Source organism: Camelus bactrianus, chromosome 3 (assembly GCF_048773025.1).
Source record: "Camelus bactrianus isolate YW-2024 breed Bactrian camel chromosome 3, ASM4877302v1, whole genome shotgun sequence".
Lineage (NCBI taxonomy): Eukaryota > Metazoa > Chordata > Mammalia > Artiodactyla > Camelidae > Camelus > Camelus bactrianus.
In genome coordinates, this window is record NC_133541.1 from 7,128,235 (window position 1) to 7,148,930 (window position 20,696).

A 20,696-nucleotide genomic window follows, 5' to 3' on the forward strand; every position below is an offset into this window, starting at 1 on the left:
GGCCTGCTGTGTCTGAGGATAGGAAGGCACAGAGCCAGTCTGTGCATTTTTGAAAAGAGAAAACCTGGAAAATGGTGTTCTTATAAATCCAGCACTGCAGGTTTGGTTTCTTTCTTCACATAAAGAAATCATACTTTGCTGAAGACTGTAAACTAGAGCAGTCATGCATAAGCAGATGTTGAGAAGCAAGACTGCAAATGCCAGCCTGGTTGGGCAAACCGTTGCACAGGGCAGGCGTCCGTGAGTGGCAGAGGAGCCCACTGACCCCTTAGGGAGCAGCTGCAAACTTGAACTTGAGGTGGGATTCCTGACTCCGGTGTTTTACCAGCTGTGAGACTTTGAGCACATTTTTCAGTTTCTCTTAGGAGTATTTTCCTCATGGGTAGCTCACGGCATCAGGTCTGATTAAAAGAGCTGATGACTGTGAGACAGCCTGGCAGGTCCCCAGGGCTAGCTCCTGCCAGCGCATCGCGGGACCAACCCGGCCACCCCGCCAGCACTTTGGCTCATGCTCGGTCCGAAGTGCTTTATCCAAACTAACAATCAGCCTTCATTACCAAAGTGAGAATCCAGCGTGGCTTGTCCAATTCTCTGCCTCAGTTAGGAATTTCTGGATCTTATAATTGCAACTCAGCATTGGCTTTAACACATCTTAATTCTCTAAAAAGGTGACTGAGAGAAGAAAAACAGTGTAAGGATATTTCTTTTCACTGGAACCAAAATCTGGACTAGGATACCCTGAGTTTCAGTGACTTCAGTCTGCGCCATGTGGTTCTTCCTTCTTAGAGCCTACAGCACCCACCCCAGGGCTCTTTATCGGCACCTGCCCTTACAGGTAGACACCCGCAGATGGGTGATTCGCCAAGCGAATAATTCAGAGTCCACCTCGCAAAGGTCTGTGCGTACCCAGGTCTCTCAAAGTGAGGACCCTGACTGGCAGCAGCAGCATCACCAGGAAGCTTGTTAGAAATGAGCACTTTCAGGTGTGGTCAAACCCAGACCTGCCAAGTTGGGAATCCTGGTGGGGGCAGGGGCCCAGCACGCTGGCTGTGCTTTACAGCACGAGTTCCTCAGGTGCTTGTAATTGCAGATCGAGCCTGAGACCCCCTGCATTTTGCAAAAAAAGAAACAGGTGCAGGGAAGTCCAGGTTTCCCAGTTGATCAGTGACCGAGATGAGACTAGAGAACTGCCTGTTCCCTGAAATCTGGAAGTGTGACTCCTGGTTAAGGCTTCCCAAGTTTTGGCAAATACAGACATTCCTATAAGCAAGTCATGCAAATGTGAGGACTCGCCTATCCCGTCCATCAGCCCACTGTGCCGGGATGACACTGATAACAGGTAAGGATCTCTCCTCAAAACCTTCCTGAACCTCTGAGTCTTGCAGGAAGCATCCCCTCATAAAAAACGCGGCGAGTCCACTTCCTTTAACACTGCAGTTTAGAAAAGTCTGGGTTGTCAGGAACCTTCCGTGTTGTTCTTTTTCCCAGTTTAGTGAGCCTTCCCAAAGGCAACACTCTGCTTACAAAACAAAAAACAAAAAAAAACCACTGGCTGGTGGTGGAAATGTGAGAAATTAATGTGATAAATTAAAACAAATTATTTTAATATGTTTCTCTTTGATATGATGCCTAACAGGCATTCAGCAATTTGGCTTTAACTCTCTTTAACATCTCATTTTCCCTTGCTGCCTAACAACTGTGAGAGCTTTGGAAACCTTGCCCAATTCAAGCCCTGCTTTTTAAAAGTAGTAGACGGTTAAGGGAGAAGGATCGGACTTAAAGTAACTGAAAATAAGTTAGTCTGACATCAGTTTATTGCAGCTACTTTCACATGAAGGCGTTTCTTAAAGATGCTTTGTCTTTCTTGGTAATCTAGAGCGAAGAAAGCAGTTTATAAAAATTTGCATAACCCAAACTTTATATATTTTCTATGATGTTATTATAGATATGGTTTAATGCACCTGAAGGCATTCCAAATAAACTGTTATTTGTTTGAAAAAAAATAAAACAAGATATCTACAGTGAAAAAAAATTTTTTTAAGTATAAAAAAACATTTAGGAGTCACTCAGCCTTGAAAGTGCCAGGAACTCGGTGTCCTAAGTGCTTGGCGAATCAAAACAATAAAACGACCAATGGAGGAATCTGCATTGAAATTAATTAGGTCACCTGCTCATTAACCTCTGAGCTATGGGAAATTTAATCATGACAGATGAGGGATAATTGCTTCCTAGAGATCCATTCATTAAAAAATATAACCAATATCTTAATACTTGAAAAAGTTTCAGATCATCTGAAAAGTAAACATTTCCAACTTTGGTTGAAAGCAGCAGCTGCTTCCTAAAAGAAAACTGTTCAAAGTAATGGTCACAACCCCTACTGTGCCTGCTCCGACCACACCCCAGGGGCGCCCTGATTCCCACACGGACTCTTGAAGGTTTGGAACGCCCGTGTTAAGTAAGACGAGGAAATGTGGGCTCAAGCTGGTGAAACCGTCTCCCTCCACCACGCGGCTAGAAAATGCAGGAGCCAGACTGTGACCCAAGTGTGTTCAGCACCAAAGCCTACTCTCTTCCCATGACTGCTTCTCCACTGACAGAAGTGACAGTGGCATTGCTGGCCACCGAGGCCACCCGTCCTTCTAGGGCTCTTGTCCTCAGTTGTGCAGAACTGTTACCCGTGGCTCAGACCCCCGGCAGGGGAGGAAGGGTGAGGGGTGTTGTGGTGTCTAGAGCTCTGCTTTGCCAAAGGCACTTCCGTCATCTCTCCTCTTGAGTATTGTCTGTGTGATCAGACGGTGCCTGATGTACCTAGGGGTACATAACCCTTAAGGGAAAACTGCACACCTTTCCCATGAGAGCCTCTGCCAAGAAGACGCACGAACAAAGTGGAGAGGAGTGAACAAAAATCACCCCAACCACTGTCAAGGGGGAACAAAGGTTTCATTTTATTCAGATGCTCACAGTGGGTCAGTCTCCAGCATCATTTCATCTGAAATCTTTTCACAGGAAAACCGTCATCCTAGACGTTCATCCTAAGTATGGCAGGGCTTTGGGCAGGTTCGTCGCCAAGGAAACGGGAGGGAACGTGGTACTGCGCAGTCCCTGCCGCCGCCGTGGCGCATCAGGGGCGCCGGGCAGGCTCCGGGAGGTCCAGGAAGGCGACGCCTCGCCCCTCCGGTGCCACCTCTCATGTCCGCGCGCCCTTCAGGCCACGGGAGGGTGTCAGGCTGGAGAAATGTGCCCGAAGCCGGGAGCCTTGATGCTGGGGATGTCATTCTTCCTGTAGAAGTCGGCCTTCACGTGGCTGGCGCGGCGGTGGTCCCGGTTCAGAGGCTCCACGGGCTGGTGGATGCGCTTCCCGTAGTCGGAAGACGTCAGCACCCCCACCGGCCTCTCGCGCTCCTGTCCGGGGGGAGCAGGGCACGCGGGTCAGGCTCACCTGCCCACGGGCGTTCCTGTGCGCCTGCGCCCTGCCTCTGCTCCGGGGCGCTCCATTCTGACCCCAGGGGACCTCTGCAGCCTCCTCCCACCCGCTCCCCTCTGCTCAGAGCCCTCCAGTGACCTCCCGTTGATCAGAGGAAAGGCTGAGATCTTGCACGGGGGCGCCAGGTACCCACTGACTTCAGGGTCATGTTCCTCCTCCCTCTCCTCCCTTCTCCCTGCACTTTGCCTGCCTGTCTTGTCCCACCTTCTTCCTTTTCCCAAATACACATCTTCCCAGCCCCCCACACCCCTTTCACCATTTCCCATCCTCTTAAAGGGCTGTAATTCTCCGCATACCGCTTTTCACTACCTGGCATTTGGTTCATTATTTATTTGGCTTTTCTTTCTCTGTCTCCTCGTGGGAATGTCAGCTCTAGGAGCACAGACACTGTCTCACTCCCTTTACACTCCCTGGCACATGGGAGGTGCTCAAAAACTGTGACTGGACAGAAGGAATGCCAGGCATGCGCTTATAAGGCAAAAGCACTGACTTCGCTACCAACTGGGAATGAATGAGCATAAACCAGAACAACAGAAAAAACTGTTAATGGCTATGACTTAAGTGGTGACCCCTCCTCGTGCCTCCACCACTTGCTTTCACATCAAGGTGAAAAGTGTCACTGGAAGTGACATGACGGCATTTTTAAACACTGAGCCACAGGCAAAACTCCTCTGAGCCAGAAAGAAATCCCAGCAGAAGCTTTTTCATTCTGATTTCAGTGTATCGTATAAAGATGTAATTCAGCACCCGAATTTTAATAAACATACTGTCCTCGGATCAGATTTTATGGAGACGATGTCCTTGTGTATAAAGGCAGCAGGCAGGTCTAACCCAGCAGGCAGACGGACCTGACCGCCCCAAGGGGATGCCAACCTCCATCCCTCCAGCCCCCACCTGTGTGCCTGCTGTGAGCCTCACCTCCTCACCCTGTGAGTTTGGTTCCTTCCGTGGGTCACCACTCGCCCTGTGCAGCCGCCTACAAGCAGTGCCCTTCCTTCCAGAGGACCTGCACATAGGTGGTGGGTACAGGGACCTGGGAACTCGACTTGGGAGATAAACGCTGGCGTGCGTGGTTTCATCCCTGGAAGGCCAGTGTCCCTAGAACCATGATCGCCAGGTCTCAGAGGGTAAGCAAAGACCTGTTTTATCTGCTGAAAAGAACTTCTGAGTTTTTTGCTCTCATGAAATTGCTAAATTCTCTAGGATGAAACCACAGAGTCACAAACATTAAAACCCAGTAACGTGGCGGGAGGGAGGGAGCTGTAGCAGCGCCTTAGTCTCCCTTCCCGGCAGCACAGGAGAGAGGAGAACCGCGCAGGGGAGGCACGTGCAGCCGACTGAACAGTAAACAACCACACACAGCTAAGCCCCTAATATCCCTCGCTCCGTCTTCATGTTACCTCCTCGTTTACGTGAAGTCCCAGGCTTTTTGCGTGTTCTCTGTCATCTCGGTGCAATTTCTGATTATAACCTGGGTTCCTCTTAAAAACACAGTCATAGAGGGAAATGATTCCAGCCTGGGAATAAGAAGAGAAAGAAAGCCATGCGTTTATTCAGGGGCTGAGCCACGGAGACTTCATGGGGTTTGAAAGCCCTAACTCCCTGATGGCAGCGGAGGGACCCGGGGTTCCCGGCTGCGCGGAGTGTGCACGGGCAGGTCACCCCGCGGGCAGACGCAGAGCGGGGAGGCCAGGCCCCAGCTTACTCAGCGGCGCCCACGGGGTGGGGGCGTGCCCACGGCACTTCTCCTCCACTTGTTACAGCCCCTCCTTCACGACTGGGCCCTCCCACTCCCCCGGACTCCATCCCAGGGCTCAGACCTGAAAATAATCATTATCCGCTCGACAGGTGTGCCTTCGCCCTCATTTCTCCTTTTCTTGAATTTCTCAGAATTTCCTACACTAAGCGTGTCCTGCTCTGAAAAACTAACACTACCTGCAGACGAGGACAACGCAACCAAACAGATGTTCTTCCTCTCTAGAGAGACGGAAATGTTTCCTTTGCTCAGTTATAACAAGTGTAATTCATGCATGTAAAGCATGTCTGTGCTGTGTGTGTACACACATACACGCGCGTGTGATATACACACAGGTATAAGGTACACACGCACTGACGCAGCAGAAGATGACCCCGCTCACAGGGCTGCCGTCTGGAACACCTCCATTTTCTCACCGCCACGCTTCCTTACCACAGACATAAAGCGGCCTTACTCGCCGTCGAGTCAAAGGAAAAGCAGTCCCTGCGTCCGCTGATCTTTCGTCCTCCCCTCGGAAGTCAGGCCTGTTTACGTTCCTCCAGCGGCAAAGGCAGACGTGCCCTCCCACTGGGATGTGGGGTCCCGGGGCCTCTAACCTGTGCTTGCTTGGTTTTCTCCTCCTGAGTAGTAACAGTAATGCCAGAATGAGCCCCTCCAACCGCAGGCTGTGGAGGGCGAAGGTAAACGTGGAAAGGACGCAGGACCGGCGCGTAGTCTGTTGGAAAACACACCCACCCTTTGTCAGTGCGGGAACTCAGAGCTGCAGGCGGCAGGGGGGTGGCTGGCGGGTGACGCAGCCTCAGCCCGGACTTGGGAGATCACTCCCAGGTCATCTGTCCTGTGCAGGTCGCGCTGCTCCTGCTCAGAAGGTCTCAGGATAACTCAGACATGGCTGCTGTCCCGGTGACATTAACCATCTAGTCAGGGAAACGAGGCAGCTTTCAGAAACATTACTTGCAGGTTTCTAAGCAGTCCGGGGCACCACGCTCAAGGCACTTTACTCAGTGACGCTGGAATCCTGGTTTGCCTACGTTCCGAGTCACTCCAAGCAGCTTGGAGGCAGGAGCTGTGGCTTCCGAATCTGTGACCCTTGGCCATTTAATGAGTCACCTTGCAGGAGCTGCTTCTTGGCATCTCTTCTCTCCCAACCACTGTGCTCCTAGGTCTGTGCACACGTTGGCTTGGCCAGCGCTGACCTCTGCCCCTCCGGGTGGCAGCCTGCAGCGTAGCCCATGTACTCATAGGGTTAAAAAGCAAAGGCCCAAGTAAATGGAGAGGTGGTACATTATTCTGCTTTTGCAATCGTGAACATTGGCTAGCGGGGGAGGGGGGGATAAAAAAAAACAGTTGTGTCTTCACGTCATACCATGGACAAAAGTAAAATCTGGATGGATGGATTAGAAAAACTGAAAACCCATAAGGGATGCCCTAAACATAAAACTAACAGAGGAAACACCATAAAGAGAGTATGTAAAACTCAGCCCTTTGCTTATCAAATAAAGTTCAAACTTCGAAAAAACTTTAGGAAATGATCGAGAAATCTCTGTATCTTTAACATACAGTGTGCAGGGCAACGACAGAAGCAGGAGCTGGGGGGTACTGGCTGGGTGCTTGCACCTAGCAGAGACAGATTAAGCAAACCTTGCAGGAAGTCTGGGTCAGCCCAGGCCAGCGGGCCCTGCCGAGACACAACAGGAGCTCAAGGACACCAGCCACCCTGCCAGGACTGTGGGAGACATTCTTCAAAGGAGCATGCCTGCCTCCTGCAAGGGAGGTGCCCCAGTTCACACCTTCCCTTTGGGGTTCAGAGCCCCTGGCCACGCCCGGCCGAGGCCCGCAGGCAGACACGAAGAGTACCTTGATAGCCCCTCACCCCCACACCACCCCCACGTACACAGTAACTTAAGCTGGACTTTTGGTTGTCATCTAGACGTCACACTGGCATCCCCGCGGGCCGGGCTGCCCTGTGAAATGGGTGTGTTTCGGGGGAACAGGTGTAGTGGCAACAGAAGGACCTGGTTCCCTGGGACTGAGCACCTGGCTGGGAGCTGCCCTTGGGGCCAGCGGTACCCTCTCCTGCACCCTGAGAACCTCGGGCCAGAGAGGAGGGGAACTGCAGCCAGAGAGGTGGTGGAGGCGCCAGAAGGGGGCAGCACTGAGAGCCGGGGAAACGGGTCCTCCGGGAACTGCCTGGCTGGTGCTGCCTTCCTGTGCAGGTGTCCCATTCGTGCCTGGCCCTTCCGGACTGAGTAAGCCCCCTGGGATCCTTGGGCTTGTCTGGGGAGAAAAGACTAACGAGGGAGGAATGGACTCGAGAACAGAACGCGGACGCAACCACTGCTATCTGAGCGAGAAAGGAAGTCTTGCTTCGTTTTGCTCCCAGTGCTGGAGAAACCCACGGCGATGTGGAGCTTTACAGAATAATGTGGGGATTTTGCATATTCAGAAATTTTCAGAGGAAAAATGAATTTTTCTATCACTGAAAAACAAAAAAAAGAAAAAGAAAAACCCATCACCAGGCAGGCAGCCTCCCTTAGTAACGTGACCGTCCATTTCCAATACCTAATCAAGCCGAAAATCTGTTTTTTTCCCTGGATTTTAATGATTAATTTTCCTTCTTTCTTGCTTTTTTATTCCTTTGCGGTTTGAAGCAAAGTGATATTAATAAAAGTCAATCTGGATGTGGAGGCTACCGCGACACAGGGCTTCCGGATTTGCTGGTATTTCGTTATTAAAATCTCTCAAGGGATCATGCTGTTTCCCAGGTGTCGCTGTTTTTTTAAAAAAAACAAAGCAAATCAGAGCCCCTTTATTTTTCCCTTGTGATCCTCCTTTATCCCCTATGTGTTGTTACAATGTGATATGGTCTCATTCTGGTTGTGGCCCGGTCTGATCACCTACCATCAGTTTCCCCGGGGGCAGCCTCCACTCCTAACACTGAAAAATCCCTCCAGTCTGCAGCCGTGGGCTGACATGGCGTGAGGCCCTCCGTTTTCAGCCTCCAAAGCATGTTGGGTATACGAGCCACTCTTTTAGGCTCTGGGACAGAAATAGGGAGCCCATACCTTATGGGGACCACTTAAAGGCTGAGAGTGGAAATAAACCCACTGAGTAAAACATTTCAACATAATGCCCAGGGAGTAACAGGTGTGCACAAAGCACAGTGGCACCAAGGGAGGGAGGTCAGCTCCTGGCTAGGCTGGGGTAGGAAGTGGACATGACCCATGTGCCCAGGAGGGACCACACCAGTGAAACCAGAGGCCCCAGGGAGGATGCTCCCTGCGTGTTACGGGTGGAACTGCATCTTCCAAAAATTCGTATGTTGAAGTCCTAACCCCTCATACCTCAGAACATGACCTTATCTGGAAATCAGACTACTGGAGATGTAATTAGTTGAGGTCAGACTGGGGTAGGGTGGACCCCAGATCCAATAAGACTAGTGTCCTTTAAAAAAAATTCGACACAAACACAAATAGGCAGAAAGGGAAGGTGCCATGAAGAGACACAGGGAGGAGACGGCCATCTGCAAGGCAGGGAACGGATGCTCCCTCTAGCCCTAGGAAACAAGCAGCCCACCTGCACCTTGATTTCAGATGTTTAGCCCCCAGAAACTGAGATGATAAACTTCTGCTGTTTAATCTGCCAGGTTTGTGGTACTGTGTTACAGCTCTAACAGATGCACGTGGTAAGGAGAAGGAGCCACCTCTTGAACTGTGGAAAATAAAAGTGGAAATAAAACAAAGGTCACTGCAGGGGCGCCAGAGACCCAACCACGGCACACGCTGCTCCAGGTAAACCCAGCTGGTAGACCAGCTGGTCTGGTCAAGGTCACCAGTGTTTGGTCTCCTCTGCTGACTACATAAGAGGATTAATCTCGCCTCCTATTTGGATAGTGAAGCCATGTATCAGTTCTAACCAATGAACTGTGAGTGGAGGTGACAGGTGACTTTTTGGTCTGAAGCATTTAAGAGCTGGTGCCAGGGACTCCCAGAGCTTCAAACTGAGATGCCAGCAGCTTCTATGAGGGACTGTCCTGGCTGAGGGCCATTCTGATCCCTGTTGGACACTCACTCAGCATGAGAAACAAGCCTTGTTTTAGGCCACTGAGACTTTGGGGATTGTTTGTTACTGCAGAATAACCTAGCTTATCAAGACTGATGCAAGTGGATAAACAAGGAAGAAATACTGGCTACCATGTCCAGTCCACGGCGGGCCAGGGCGAGCATCTCTGGGGCTGTGGGCTTTAATATACCCAGAGCCTCTTCCCAGCTTTGGAAATGCTCCTCCTCCCAGAAGTTACACAAACTCTCACACAAATAGTTGGGGTAAGATGTTGTACAAACTGAGATCCAAGTCCTTTATTTTTTCCTCCCTTTCAAACCATTTTGAATATAAATACACTGTTGTAAGTTTGAAGCAGACAAACGCTGCAAGGAAGAAATAAGAGAAAAGAAATGTATGCGCTTTTCCATGGTGATTGCAGAGAGGGTTATACTAAGTGCTCACCAAACACATTTCCTCTTCCAAAACAAATAGTTTCCATCACAGTTAAGCTGGGGCCAGGTGCCAGCTCTGGCCAGGGAATGTGGGTAAAACCAGTGGATACCACCTTCTAGGCCTGGTTCATAAGAAACTCTCCCATTGGCCTCCATATTCTTTCCCTTGCTCGTTTGCCAGCAAATTAAAGGAGCCAGGGAAGGACCGCCAAGTCCCAAAGATTCTCAGGCCCTGGCAATAATGGAGCCAGTTTCCCAAGTGACTGCATTGAGAGGTGCTGCCCAAGAGAGACCCACATGTTGGGCTATATTTCATGACAGTATGTTTGTGTGCATAAGGCCAGCGGTGCACTTATGTTAACAACCTGTGCTCTGGATAAAGAAGACCTGATCTGTAGTGTTGGCTAATTTCTGTGGTGTAAATACTCCCGCCACGGCCAGTTTCAGGCTTCCCACTGAAGCCAGAGCTCAGAGAGATGCTAAAAATCCCCTTTGTTGGTATGATCAGGCTCTGACACACCATCAGTGAAGGACTCTCAGGGTTTAGGGTCCATTTGTTTGCTCAGCACATCCTAGCCCACCCTGACTAATAAGGTGGTGGCTATTGTCCTCTCCCCTCTTCATTGACCCCAGTCCTGCTCCCTCCCACCTTGAGGCTTCCAGGTACTGCGTGCCTACCCAGAGCTGTGTGATCTACTTTTAAAACTGAAGATGCCCGAGGGGACCGAAAGTGGTCGTCTTTGATTCATAAGGGCCTCATTGTCCTGCTGAAAAATTCAGCGGCTTCTCCTTGGGAGCCTAGAGGTATATGAAGCCTAAGGAGGGCGTTTCCATTAATTTTAACATTGTTCAAAATTCTGTATCTCAGAAGGACTGTAGCTTGTCAAGGACATAATGTTAACTCTTTTTAATATGACAAAACTCAACTATTCTCTTTGGTTTGCGGCAAAGACTGTTTCCTCTCTGGTATGTTGAGATCACAAGTCTGGGGAAATTTTCATAACATTCCAAATAACCTGAATATTTTAGCAATGTAATAGGAATGGAGCCAGCTACCATCTAGAGAGTTACCAGATCCACCGAGACCAGCTCCCCATCTGCCCTCCTGTCCCCTAGAAATTCACATCAAGAAAGGGGCATTTCCAGGGGCTGAAACTCGAATCTAATCCTACAAGTGCCTCTTGGTCAAATATATTGGGGAAAATGCTGTTTGTTTTCACGTATCATTAGCTGCTTGTGCTTCTTAAAAGGGGGTGATTTTGAAGAAAACAGAAAAAAGACCAAGATATACTGCAGATATAAAAGCAAGCTGCAAATATATATATACATGGTTGTGTGATCGTGTGTGAACGTGTTATTTTTCAAAGTTCAACACACATCACATTCTTAAACACACGTGGAAGGGCAGACACCACGTGCTCACGGGAGGTCATGGTAGGAACACGTTCCCCACCCCTGTGTTTCCTTCCAAGAGGAGGGACCTCTGCTAGAAGAGCACGCCCACCTGCTCCCCTCCCTCCCTCCCCCCTCCCTGGTGACCTGCCCCCTCCTCCCTCCCTGCCCTAGAGGAAGATGTTCAGCCCCACCCCCCAGGCCATACATTCCCCAGGGCAGGTCACTGACCAGTGAACTAGCCCAGAGAGGAGAGAGGCAACCACAGTCCCCCCAAGAGGGGAGCAAGGTCAAGGGTAACCTAAACAGCAGATAATCCAAAAGAAAACCTCTGTTTAGTCTAAGAGGCTGGGCTTGTGCACTGGTGACGCGGCTTCTCGTTTAGTAAGTCCACACCACTTTATCCCTTCCTCGCCAGTCCATCAGCAGGTACGCACGGCGCACCAACTATGAGACCTGCGGGAACTCTCGATTGCTGAGGACAGAGCAGTGATAAAAATAAATCTCTGTCCTCATGGAGCTCATGTTTTAAAGGGAGAGGGGAAAAGAACCCAAAATAACTCAGGAAAATATTTAGTAGGTTAGGTACTAATAGATGTGATGGAGAAGCTCAGTAGGAGGGAGGCAGGAAGTTGGGGGGGGTGGCACAATCGCATTCAGGTAGCACACACTGTGACTGCAAGGCACATGGGTGCCAGAGTCTGCCGGACAACAGAGAGACACTCTTAACAGGTGGGTCAGCAGCAGAACCGGAGCTTACCCGTCCTCCACGGACCTAGGAGTGGCCAAGACAGGGTGGCAGAGGTGCTTGGTGCCCAAAGGTGCGGAGGCTCCACCCAGAAGGGGCTCTGGGAGCTGGAATTGAATACCTCCTGGTCCTTGACATCGACATCGACCCTTCAGAGACCCCCTCCACCCTGTGCACATCTGTACAGTCAACACCCATCATCATGTTTACCAAGTGCTTGGCTGCACTTGGCAAAGGGAAATTCAGTATCAGAAGCGTAAAGAAAGAGCCCTTTGCCTCCACGTCTCCACCACACACCAAGAAAAGCCCGCTAATCCCACCCAAACTCAGGTGGGGTGTCCTGAGCACAGCCCCCCTCAGCACAGAGCCACCCACGCCGCAAATGAGCATGAGGGAAAGCGTCTTCTAAAACTGCCTAGGAATTTTTTTTTTAATGTAGCTCTTAGACTTTGAGAAATTTAATCAAAATCTTCAGAAAAGGGCATTCTCCTTTGATTTAGCTTTTCCATTTCTGTAGCAGAAATGGTGCACTAGGCAGAAGAAGAAAAAAGTAATTTAAAAACTGCAGAAGTAATTGAACTGCATCTGTGCAACACTATTTTATAGTATAGCAGCCCACACTGCAAGAGGCCCCCGGGGAGCAGGGCAGGAGCTGAGAGCATTTTTGCTGGCAGCTTTAGAGGACAAATTTGTCAAGATCTGGGACATTACTGGGGTTTTAAATAAGTGTGCTGCGGTGAGGGATGTCACTTAGGGCTCACGCAGGGGAGAGGCCTTAGAAGATTAGGAACCACCAGAGTGACACTCAGACAACCGCCTCACCTGTGTTAATTTCCAACAGTGAACAAGGGTGGAGGATAAAAGACTGGCCCCTGGGACCCAACCATCAGTGAAAGTATTACCACTGATTAGATTCCTGTCTCGTTGCAGAAATAATTCAGAGACAAGACACAGAGGTCAAGAAACTAAAGTGGGGGTTTATTAAGGGATGGACAGTATGCTCTCAAGGGGAGGGCAGGCAGGCTCAGGCAGCTGCCATGCTGAGTTTCTTTGGCAAGCTGGTTACGCAGAGTGTAAAAATGAATGGTAGAATATTCATTGCTCAAAGCCAAGCAGAGACTGCCAACAGATACAGGAGATTCTCCTGGCTGAGGTTTGTCTGACAATTTGCTGGGGCTGCCAAAATGAAGTACCCAGCCCGGGTAAACAACAGAAATTTACTGTTTCACAATTCTGGTGGCCAAAGTCTGAGACAAGGTGTCAACAGGGTTGCTTCCTTCTGAGGGCCATGAGCGAAGGGTCTGTTCCCAGCCTCTCTCCTTGGCTTGTAGATGGCTGTCTTCTCCCTGTCTATTCACAGCATGTCCCCTCTCTGCATGCCTATCTTTGTGCCCAAATTTCCTCCTTTGATAGATACCTGTCATTTTGGACTAGAGCCCCTCACTAATGACCTCACTTTAATTTGATTACCTCTGTAAAGACCCTGTCACCAAATAAAGTCACATTCAGAGGCGCTGGGGATGAGGACTCTAACATAAGAAGGTTAGGGGGACATAATTCAACCCACAACAGTGGTCTAAACTAGGAACTAGTGCTTCTGTGTGTACGGCTCGGCTCCACAGCATTCTTTCCCATTCCCACGTGGCAAGCACTCAGATGTGTGCTGATCTGGTCTAAACGGGGATTCATTTGGGCTCTGTGGATGGTGGGTGGGGAGAAGGAAAGGAAGGCTGTGTTTTGTGGGAATACCTTACACATCAGGAGGGAAAGACCTCTTTCCTCCCAGGCTGCTTAATCTCTATCCTTGTTCAGGTACTCATCACCCCTGCAGGCTGAGCATCTCCCATCAATGGTCCTTTTAATAAGGAAGCCCCTGCATCCCCGGCTGCAGGACACGCTGCGGCAGGAGGCAGTGCAAGGCAGTGGATGGAGACTTTCAGAAAAACATGGAGAAGAAAGGATTAGACCACCCCCACAAGCTCTGAACTTGCTTCTTTTCCTTTGCCTTTTCTTCCTGCTTTGGCTGCAGGCGGGCCTTCGCAGCCCGGCGGGCTCTTCCAGGGGGCGCTGTGTGCAGATGGGGCCAGACCACAATCTTACTTGGGTCCCGGTCGCTCTCTCCCTGCAAGCGGCTGTTCAGATCTGCCTGTGGTTTCCTTCGGTTTGCAGGGGAGGTTTTAGGAGGCTTTCCGTGCCCTGGGCGGTCCAGGCAGTCACTGCTGCGAAAGCTTTCAGGCAGTGACTTGTTTCCGGGCTACCCCAGGCCTGCAGAAGACGGACCCCAGAGGGAGCAGTGACCCTGCCGGCTGGGCAGCCCCGGCGCTCCCGAGACCCTCCTCCAGGTCCTCGGCACAAGGGTCACACTTGCTGCTCCAGGTAGAAGTAGTTGAAGCCCAGCGCTCTCCTTCACTTCCCTGACACACCCTCAAATGGCTCCGAATACCGGTCGAATATTCCCGTGCCCACCCGACCCTGCACGCCCGGCCCCCCAGCCCCTCAGCCCCTCCTCCCAGATGAACATTCCCCCCTCCCTCCTACACACTCGGCTCCGCCCCTGTCCATCCTCCAGCGCTGGGGATGGAGCCATCCTAATTCTGGAAGTCTTAGTAGCTGTACTCTGGGGTCTAGGAGCCCCAGAGGGAGGCCGCTCTCCCACCTTCCCACCCACTGTGACCCTGCTCTCCCTGACTCCCTGCACCCCGACCCGAACCCCTCACAGTCTGTGCCACTCACACTCGCCCCGGCCCTTCTGTGAAGCCCCGCCCCCAGAGTCCTAGCCCGGAGTTGCAGCCCTGCCCCTCCGACCCACTACACTTCGTAGTGTAGCCCCGCCCCGCCCCGCAGCCCCGCCCCCAGAGCCTTCCCCGGCGGTGTAGCCCCGCCTCCAGCACCCTCTTGAGCAGTAATAGCCCCGTCCCATCCCTCCTCCCGCCGCCCCCTCCCCGGCAGTGCAGCCCCGCCCCCAGAGCCCCTTCCCCGGCCCCTCCTCGCCCTCAATTCCGCCCCGCGCCCCAGCCAAGCCTAGGTCTCGGGCTCTCCAGCCCGGCCCGCCCGCCGGCCCTCCGCGCAGCCCCGCCCGGCCGCTCACCCTGCCCTGGCGGTAGTAGTAGCTGTGCTCCTTGGGGTCCAGGCGCCGCGGCGGCACGTAGCTGAAGGCGGACTGCGCCGAGATGGGCGGCGGCCGGGGCTTGCCCCGCAGCGTGGCGGCGGTGATCTCCTCGTCGTCCTCCATGCCGTCCGGTCCAGCGGCCCCGCGGCCGCCCTGCTCCGTCCCGCCCGCGGAGGAGCGCAGTCCCGGTGCGGCCGCCTCAGGCTGCCGGGCGCTCGCGTTCTGCCGTCGCCTGGAAACCGGGGCCGCGCGAGCGGAGGCTGGGGGTGGGGCGGGGCCTGAGGGGCGGGGCCTGGGGCCGACCCGCCCCCTCCCTCCTGGCACCTCTCATTCGGGTTCTCCCCTTAGTGCGTCCGGGGAGCCCCAGCTGCTAACGCTGCGGGGTCGGTGTTCCCTGGTGGGAGGCGCCTCTTGGATCCGCACTTTCCAACCTGCTTACCTTTCCCCGCGCAGTGTTGGTTCCTTCACACACAGACCACTGTTCCTTGGGCAGTTAATGACCTCGCATCTACTGTGTGCCAGCGCTGAGGATATAGCCTTGAACCAAGCAGCCCTCGTCCGTCTGGATCTGACAGTCTGGTGAGGAAGACAGGTGACAGCCGTGAGAAGAACAAGTAACTTGAAGAGGGTCTGGAGCATCGCCTCCGAAGAGGAACATAGAGCTGCACGTGTAATTTAAAACTTGCTGGTAACCACACTCTCACCCTCCCCTGGGTAGAAATCCTAAAAGCGCCAGCAAAGAAAAAAAAAGTTCTCATAATCTACTACTTCTCTCAACCTCTGCAACCTCTTTTAAAGACCGGACATAGGCGGTCAGCTAACGGGCAGGAGGCTTCATAAGCTTTGCGTAGATCATCCGGTATCACCTTCGTAAAATGGAAGCAGTTGACACCAATTATCTTGAGAACTCAGCTAAAACTGAGACTGAAATCGATTCATTGTAAAATCTTTTTCTGCAGTTATGTGGAGGTGCGTCTGCTAGCTTCAATTTCAGTAGGTGACATTTTGTTCTGCCCTGTGACCTGACTGCTGTGGAGGGCACGTTTACAGACATACATTGTTTTCCTCTGATGGCTCAAGTCTGGCACAGGGTAGGTACGCAACATATACTTGGTGACTCGGTAGAGAAATACAGTGCCATAGTTTGGGTTCCTTCTGAAGGTGAGTCTGGGACAAGGGCTTGGATGCTCTATTTGGGGAGGAGTGAGGGGCCAGAAGAGTGAGAGCAGCAGGAAGGTCAATGGAAGGCTAAATTCTCAAGGTCACCTCTGAAGGCAGCTGGAGTTCAGCCTTGCCCAGGAATTTCTTTGGAGCCTGGGGCACGCCTCTCAGAATCTCCCGCCAACTCAACAAGGAGGCTCATTTTTATCTCTTATTCCCAGTCCTTGTAGGGTGAGACTTCTTTCTGGATTGTTCACTCCTGACCTTGTATGTCCTCTGCCCAGCACTGCCCAGACTCCCCTGAGGGTTTCCTCGGAGTCAGAGAAGCCCTGGGGCTGACAGTGAAAGGCACGGGGCATGTACTTGAGGTGCGATGCTGGTTTCAGGAGGTAGTCTGCAGTCTCACGGAATGGCCACCACTCCGAGGGTGGATCCAGATGTGAGAGGTTGTGTTAGTGGATAGAGACACCCCTAAATTAAGAAGCCTACCAAAGAGTGGGTCCCTGCTGCTGGCTGTGAAAGATTTCACAGCAGAGGCAGAGGGACAAGGTGAAAAAGCTACTCTATTGCTCAGAAGAGGAAGAGGACAGAAAGCGCCTGAGGAGGGAGAAGGAAAGAAAGTTGCTCTGGCGAGGAAAAGGTACTCGAGTGGGGAGCCATTAGCCAAGATGGCCAGTAGAGACAGCTCTATCCTGGGTCAGCCGTCTGGACTTTTGGGGAAGGATCTGCCATCACGTCCTCCTTCAGTTGTGTTGGAACCAGTCAGTCCTTGTACGGGCTTGTCCGGTTGTTGTCATGGCAACCGTCAACTGTCCTGGTGCTGGTGGGTGTGTCATTTAGCATGGTAATGCATTACAATGAGCATATAATGAGGTTCAAGGTCCACTGGATGTCAAATCCTCTGCCATCTTGGGCTTAGTTTGTTCTAACCAGTTCTTGTTTCTCCCCTTTGTAGCTGCCTCCTGAGACTTAGATAAGAGTAATTGGGTTCTATTCGAGGAAGGAGCAGAGGTATGATCCTGGGGGCAACAGTCTCTGTAACAAGGGGTGTAAACAAGAGGCAGGGGTTAGGCGAAGCCCCTCAGGGTCCTGCTTGGTATCAGCTGCCAGGCGTGACTCAGAGGTGGAGGAAACAATGGGTAAGATGAACTTTGCTATTTTCAATTATCAAGAGATTTTAGTTCCTTTTTTAAAAAAATATTTTCCTATATGATCCTAATATATATTCCAGGTGCATAAGTGGAATACAAGGTCAAAGAGTCTAATCTGTTTAATTCCCTTGTGTCTTTGACTTGTACCTTCAAAGTTCTGCACGGGGGAAGGGAAGGGAAGGGAAGGGAAGGATAAAAGAATGAAAACCCTACGGTCAAAGGAAGTGGATTAATAGTACAAGAAGGCACACTGAGTGTGGGTTAACTCTGCAGGAGGTCAGGGCAGCTTTGTTTCAAATGACAACCTTAGTAGTTTGGAATGTCCACCCTCCAAAGCCCATTCCAGCATCATGGAAGCTATCCTGGCACTAGGATGGAGCTGACATTGGGTGACAACGTTGCACAGGTCTGATTTAGGCAGATGTGAGTGCACTGACTACTGTTCATGCAGCCTGTTCTGCGGATCTGCCAGGACCTCTCTGCCTGCAGCTCCCTGCTGGGAGTTGGGAGAAATACATTGGAGGGCCGTCTCCACTGCAGGACCTTGCGCAGTTCCCAGGAGCATAGGCAGTGCCTGGTCTAAACTGCAGCTGGAACCTGTGCCATTTCTCTTGACATCTGGGCAGAATGTAAACGTGGAGAGACCCAGTGGGGAGAATGTCTGTTAATTTCAGGCAGGGGAGGAGAAAGCAGAGGAGGGCACTTTTCTGTGACATTAGCATGCCATGTGTCACGTTGGTAGTGGCTTCAGCATATCTTGCGTAGCATTTATGTTATATTTGTCGTGTGTTCTCATAAACCAACACACCTGTTAAGTTCAGGAGAACCCTCTGGTTCTTCATGCTGATGAGAAAACTGAGATGTAGGCAGGATAAGTGACTGGATGCAGGGGACACAGCCAGTGAGTCCTCCTGAAAGATGTATGAAATCTCTAGAAAGGGAGGGGCTGCTCTGGGGGAAGCTTTTTGTCCTTGGGGCCCTTGGGCTTTTCAGAGATGGAGCTATGGCCTGGAAAAAGCACAAAGCACAAAGCTTTAGCCAGTGATTCTCAGCAGCACACAGACACAGCTGAGGGACACAAAACATCAGATGGTCTGCTCTCCACCTTGCAAACCCGTGTTAACTGAGGCAGAGAGAGGAGGGAAAATCATTGTGAATACATTAACACAGCCTCATCTTTCTAAAACATCTTCTGTTGAAAATGCAAAAATTTCACAAGGTTGACATCTCCATTTTAAATTTAAAAGTTTTATAATTATTTTGGTTTTTTTTAATTAAAAAGATTTTACAGGAAGGTAATTAGGCTTATTTATTTATTTGTTTATTTATTTTTTAATAAATCGAACCCAGGACCTTGTGCATGCTAAGCATGCACTCTGCCACTGAGTTATACCCTCCCCCCTTAATTATTTTGTTTTAAATTTCACTGTAAACTCATTTAAAGTGGCTTAGAATAATTGGACTTTGATTCACAGGCTTTAAAAATGGCTTAAAATTACTTGGATTAAGGACTACTCTGCATGTGGCTGGTTTTATGATGGTTCAGAGTAAGAGGGATGGATGGACAAACAGAGATCTGTAACTGGCAAGGAGGAGAACTGGCTGTGTGTGTACCCAGCAAATCTAACTGTCATTATGAACTCAAGGGTTATGAAATGATGTTCCTGCCTCACCTCTTCCAAATTCCCCATCGGTGCTCTTTGACCTTGAGAATAGCAGCATGACCTTGGCTCCTGGATCAGGGGAGACACTGCCCGCCCTCCAAATCATCTTTACCAGATCTTGGGCACAGGCAGTGGACTGTGGTTAGATTAACAAACCTTTACCTTATCTGACACCTCTTCCCTGGGAAAGATTTGTGAATACTGCCAGGAGATTTAGAAACCATGTTTGTCATCAGGTTTTTCCTGTAGGCTGGCTCCTTCAATTGATGGAGTCCCTGTGGCTGGTCACTTTAAGCTTATGAATCAAGACATAAACATATAAATTTAATTTTGGTTTGTTCACTTTGTTGATTTTGAAATAAAAATGACTATGATTTTATACGATGTGTCAAATGAAAAGCGCCCCGCACTGACAGCCCTAGCGATGAGCAGTACCGCCTGGAGGAATCAGGCCTCCTCACAGAGGGCAGGCCCGGGTCTGAGGCAGGAGATGGTAAGTGAGACTGGGACATCCTGTTCTGCCAAGAAATTTTCAAAAAGTAATGTGTCAAGGTCAAAAGGACAAAGAGGCCAACCTGAAGGGTATCCCACTGATCTCAACTAGGACAATTTAAGCTTCTAAAAGATGACTGTAATGAATTAATGCACATCAACTATATAAAATTTCATAAATATCCTAAAGCAAACAAACAAACAAACAAAAAAACTGACCAGCAACCAGCTCTTTATTGAAAAACTTGATATAAGGAAAGACTCATTTATCTTGTTTTCTTTTTCCCTATATGAACCTTATTTTAGAGTTCACCAATAGTTGGCAGGAGAAATTTCTTTTTTGGGGGGGGAAGTAATTAGGTTTATTTATTTATTTATTATTACTTTTGATGGAGGTACTAGGGAATTGAACTCAGGACCTCTGGCATGCTAAGCACTGCACTCTACCACTGAGCTATACTCTTCTCCAGAAATTCCTTCTTTACAGATGAAAACAAGATAACAAAAGGAGAAGAAATGATAGAGTTATGAAATCTTTTTTAGACACCTGCTGGAATAATGAATCTAGGTAAGAGTCACCTAAGACGTTAAAGCCAATGGGAGAAAGGGTGATGGGGACCCTATATTGGACGGATGAGGCTGGTGACCCAGGAACTCACCATCAATCTTAATGACTATCACTAAGAGGAGACAACGCGACATTGTGGTATGAGGCAAAGCAAACACACAGCACCACCTCTGAAGCATCCTTGCTGAAAAAATTAGCCTGAATCTAAGCAAGCCTCTAGGTCGAACTTGTAGTTTTACAGGAGATGCAGCAAGTAGAGGAACCAGTCACAAAATGCCAAATCAATACTGTAGGATGTTTTTACAGGGCAACTGATCTAATTTCTCTAATAAACCAATGACATGGAAGCTAGGTTAGGGAGGGGAGCAGTTATAGACAGGAGACTGAAAACTGAGTAGTATAGCACCTGAAAGCAGTGTGTGGCCTTTGTTCAGCTCCTGATTCAAACAAATCAACAATTAAAGACTACTTCTGAGCCAGCATAGGAAACTTAGAATATAGACCGGGTATCAAATGTCCATAGGCAGTAAGTATTAGTTTTGTTAGTTGTAATAATGGCGAAATAAAGACAAAGGAAAATGTTTATTGGCAATGGATGCATACTTTTTTTTTTCAGTAAAAGAATCTTTATTTTTATGTATAACCATAACTCTACGAATAATTTTAGTGTGGTAG

At 50.1% G+C, this 20,696-nt stretch overlaps 1 protein-coding gene across 2 annotated transcripts; it reads right to left on the reverse strand.

The window, feature by feature from the left end:
- Nucleotides 1-2,921: 2,921 nt before the first annotated feature.
- On the reverse strand, nucleotides 2,922-15,255 carry CFAP90 (cilia and flagella associated protein 90). 2 transcript variants are annotated; one of them, XM_074356074.1, is made up of 4 exons: nucleotides 14,965-15,255; nucleotides 4,885-5,001; nucleotides 4,403-4,582; nucleotides 2,922-3,402 (listed from the first exon to the last, which is right to left on the reverse strand). In XM_074356074.1, the coding sequence occupies exons 1-4, from the start codon at nucleotides 15,106-15,108 to the stop codon at nucleotides 3,223-3,225; spliced, it is 621 nt and encodes a 206-aa protein (XP_074212175.1). In that variant the 5' UTR covers nucleotides 15,109-15,255; the 3' UTR covers nucleotides 2,922-3,222. The 2 variants fall into 2 exon arrangements, with proteins under 2 accessions (XP_074212175.1, XP_074212182.1); XM_074356081.1 differs by lacking the exon at nucleotides 4,403-4,582 and having other exon boundaries at nucleotides 14,965-15,234.
- Nucleotides 15,256-20,696: the final 5,441 nt, after the last annotated feature.

Excerpts from the sequence above, each read along its gene's own strand:
- CFAP90 (XM_074356074.1), bottom strand. The coding sequence starts at position 15,108 with ATGGAGGACGACGAGGAGATCACCGCCGCCACGCTGCGGGGCAAGCCC. Across the intron at positions 5,002-14,964 it reads ACTACTACCGCCAGGGCAGG|GCTGGAATCATTTCCCTCTA; the intron begins GTGAGCGGCCGG and ends TCTTATTCCCAG. Across the intron at positions 3,403-4,402 it reads CAAACTCACAGGGTGAGGAG|GAGCGCGAGAGGCCGGTGGG; the intron begins GTGAGGCTCACA and ends CCCCCCGGACAG.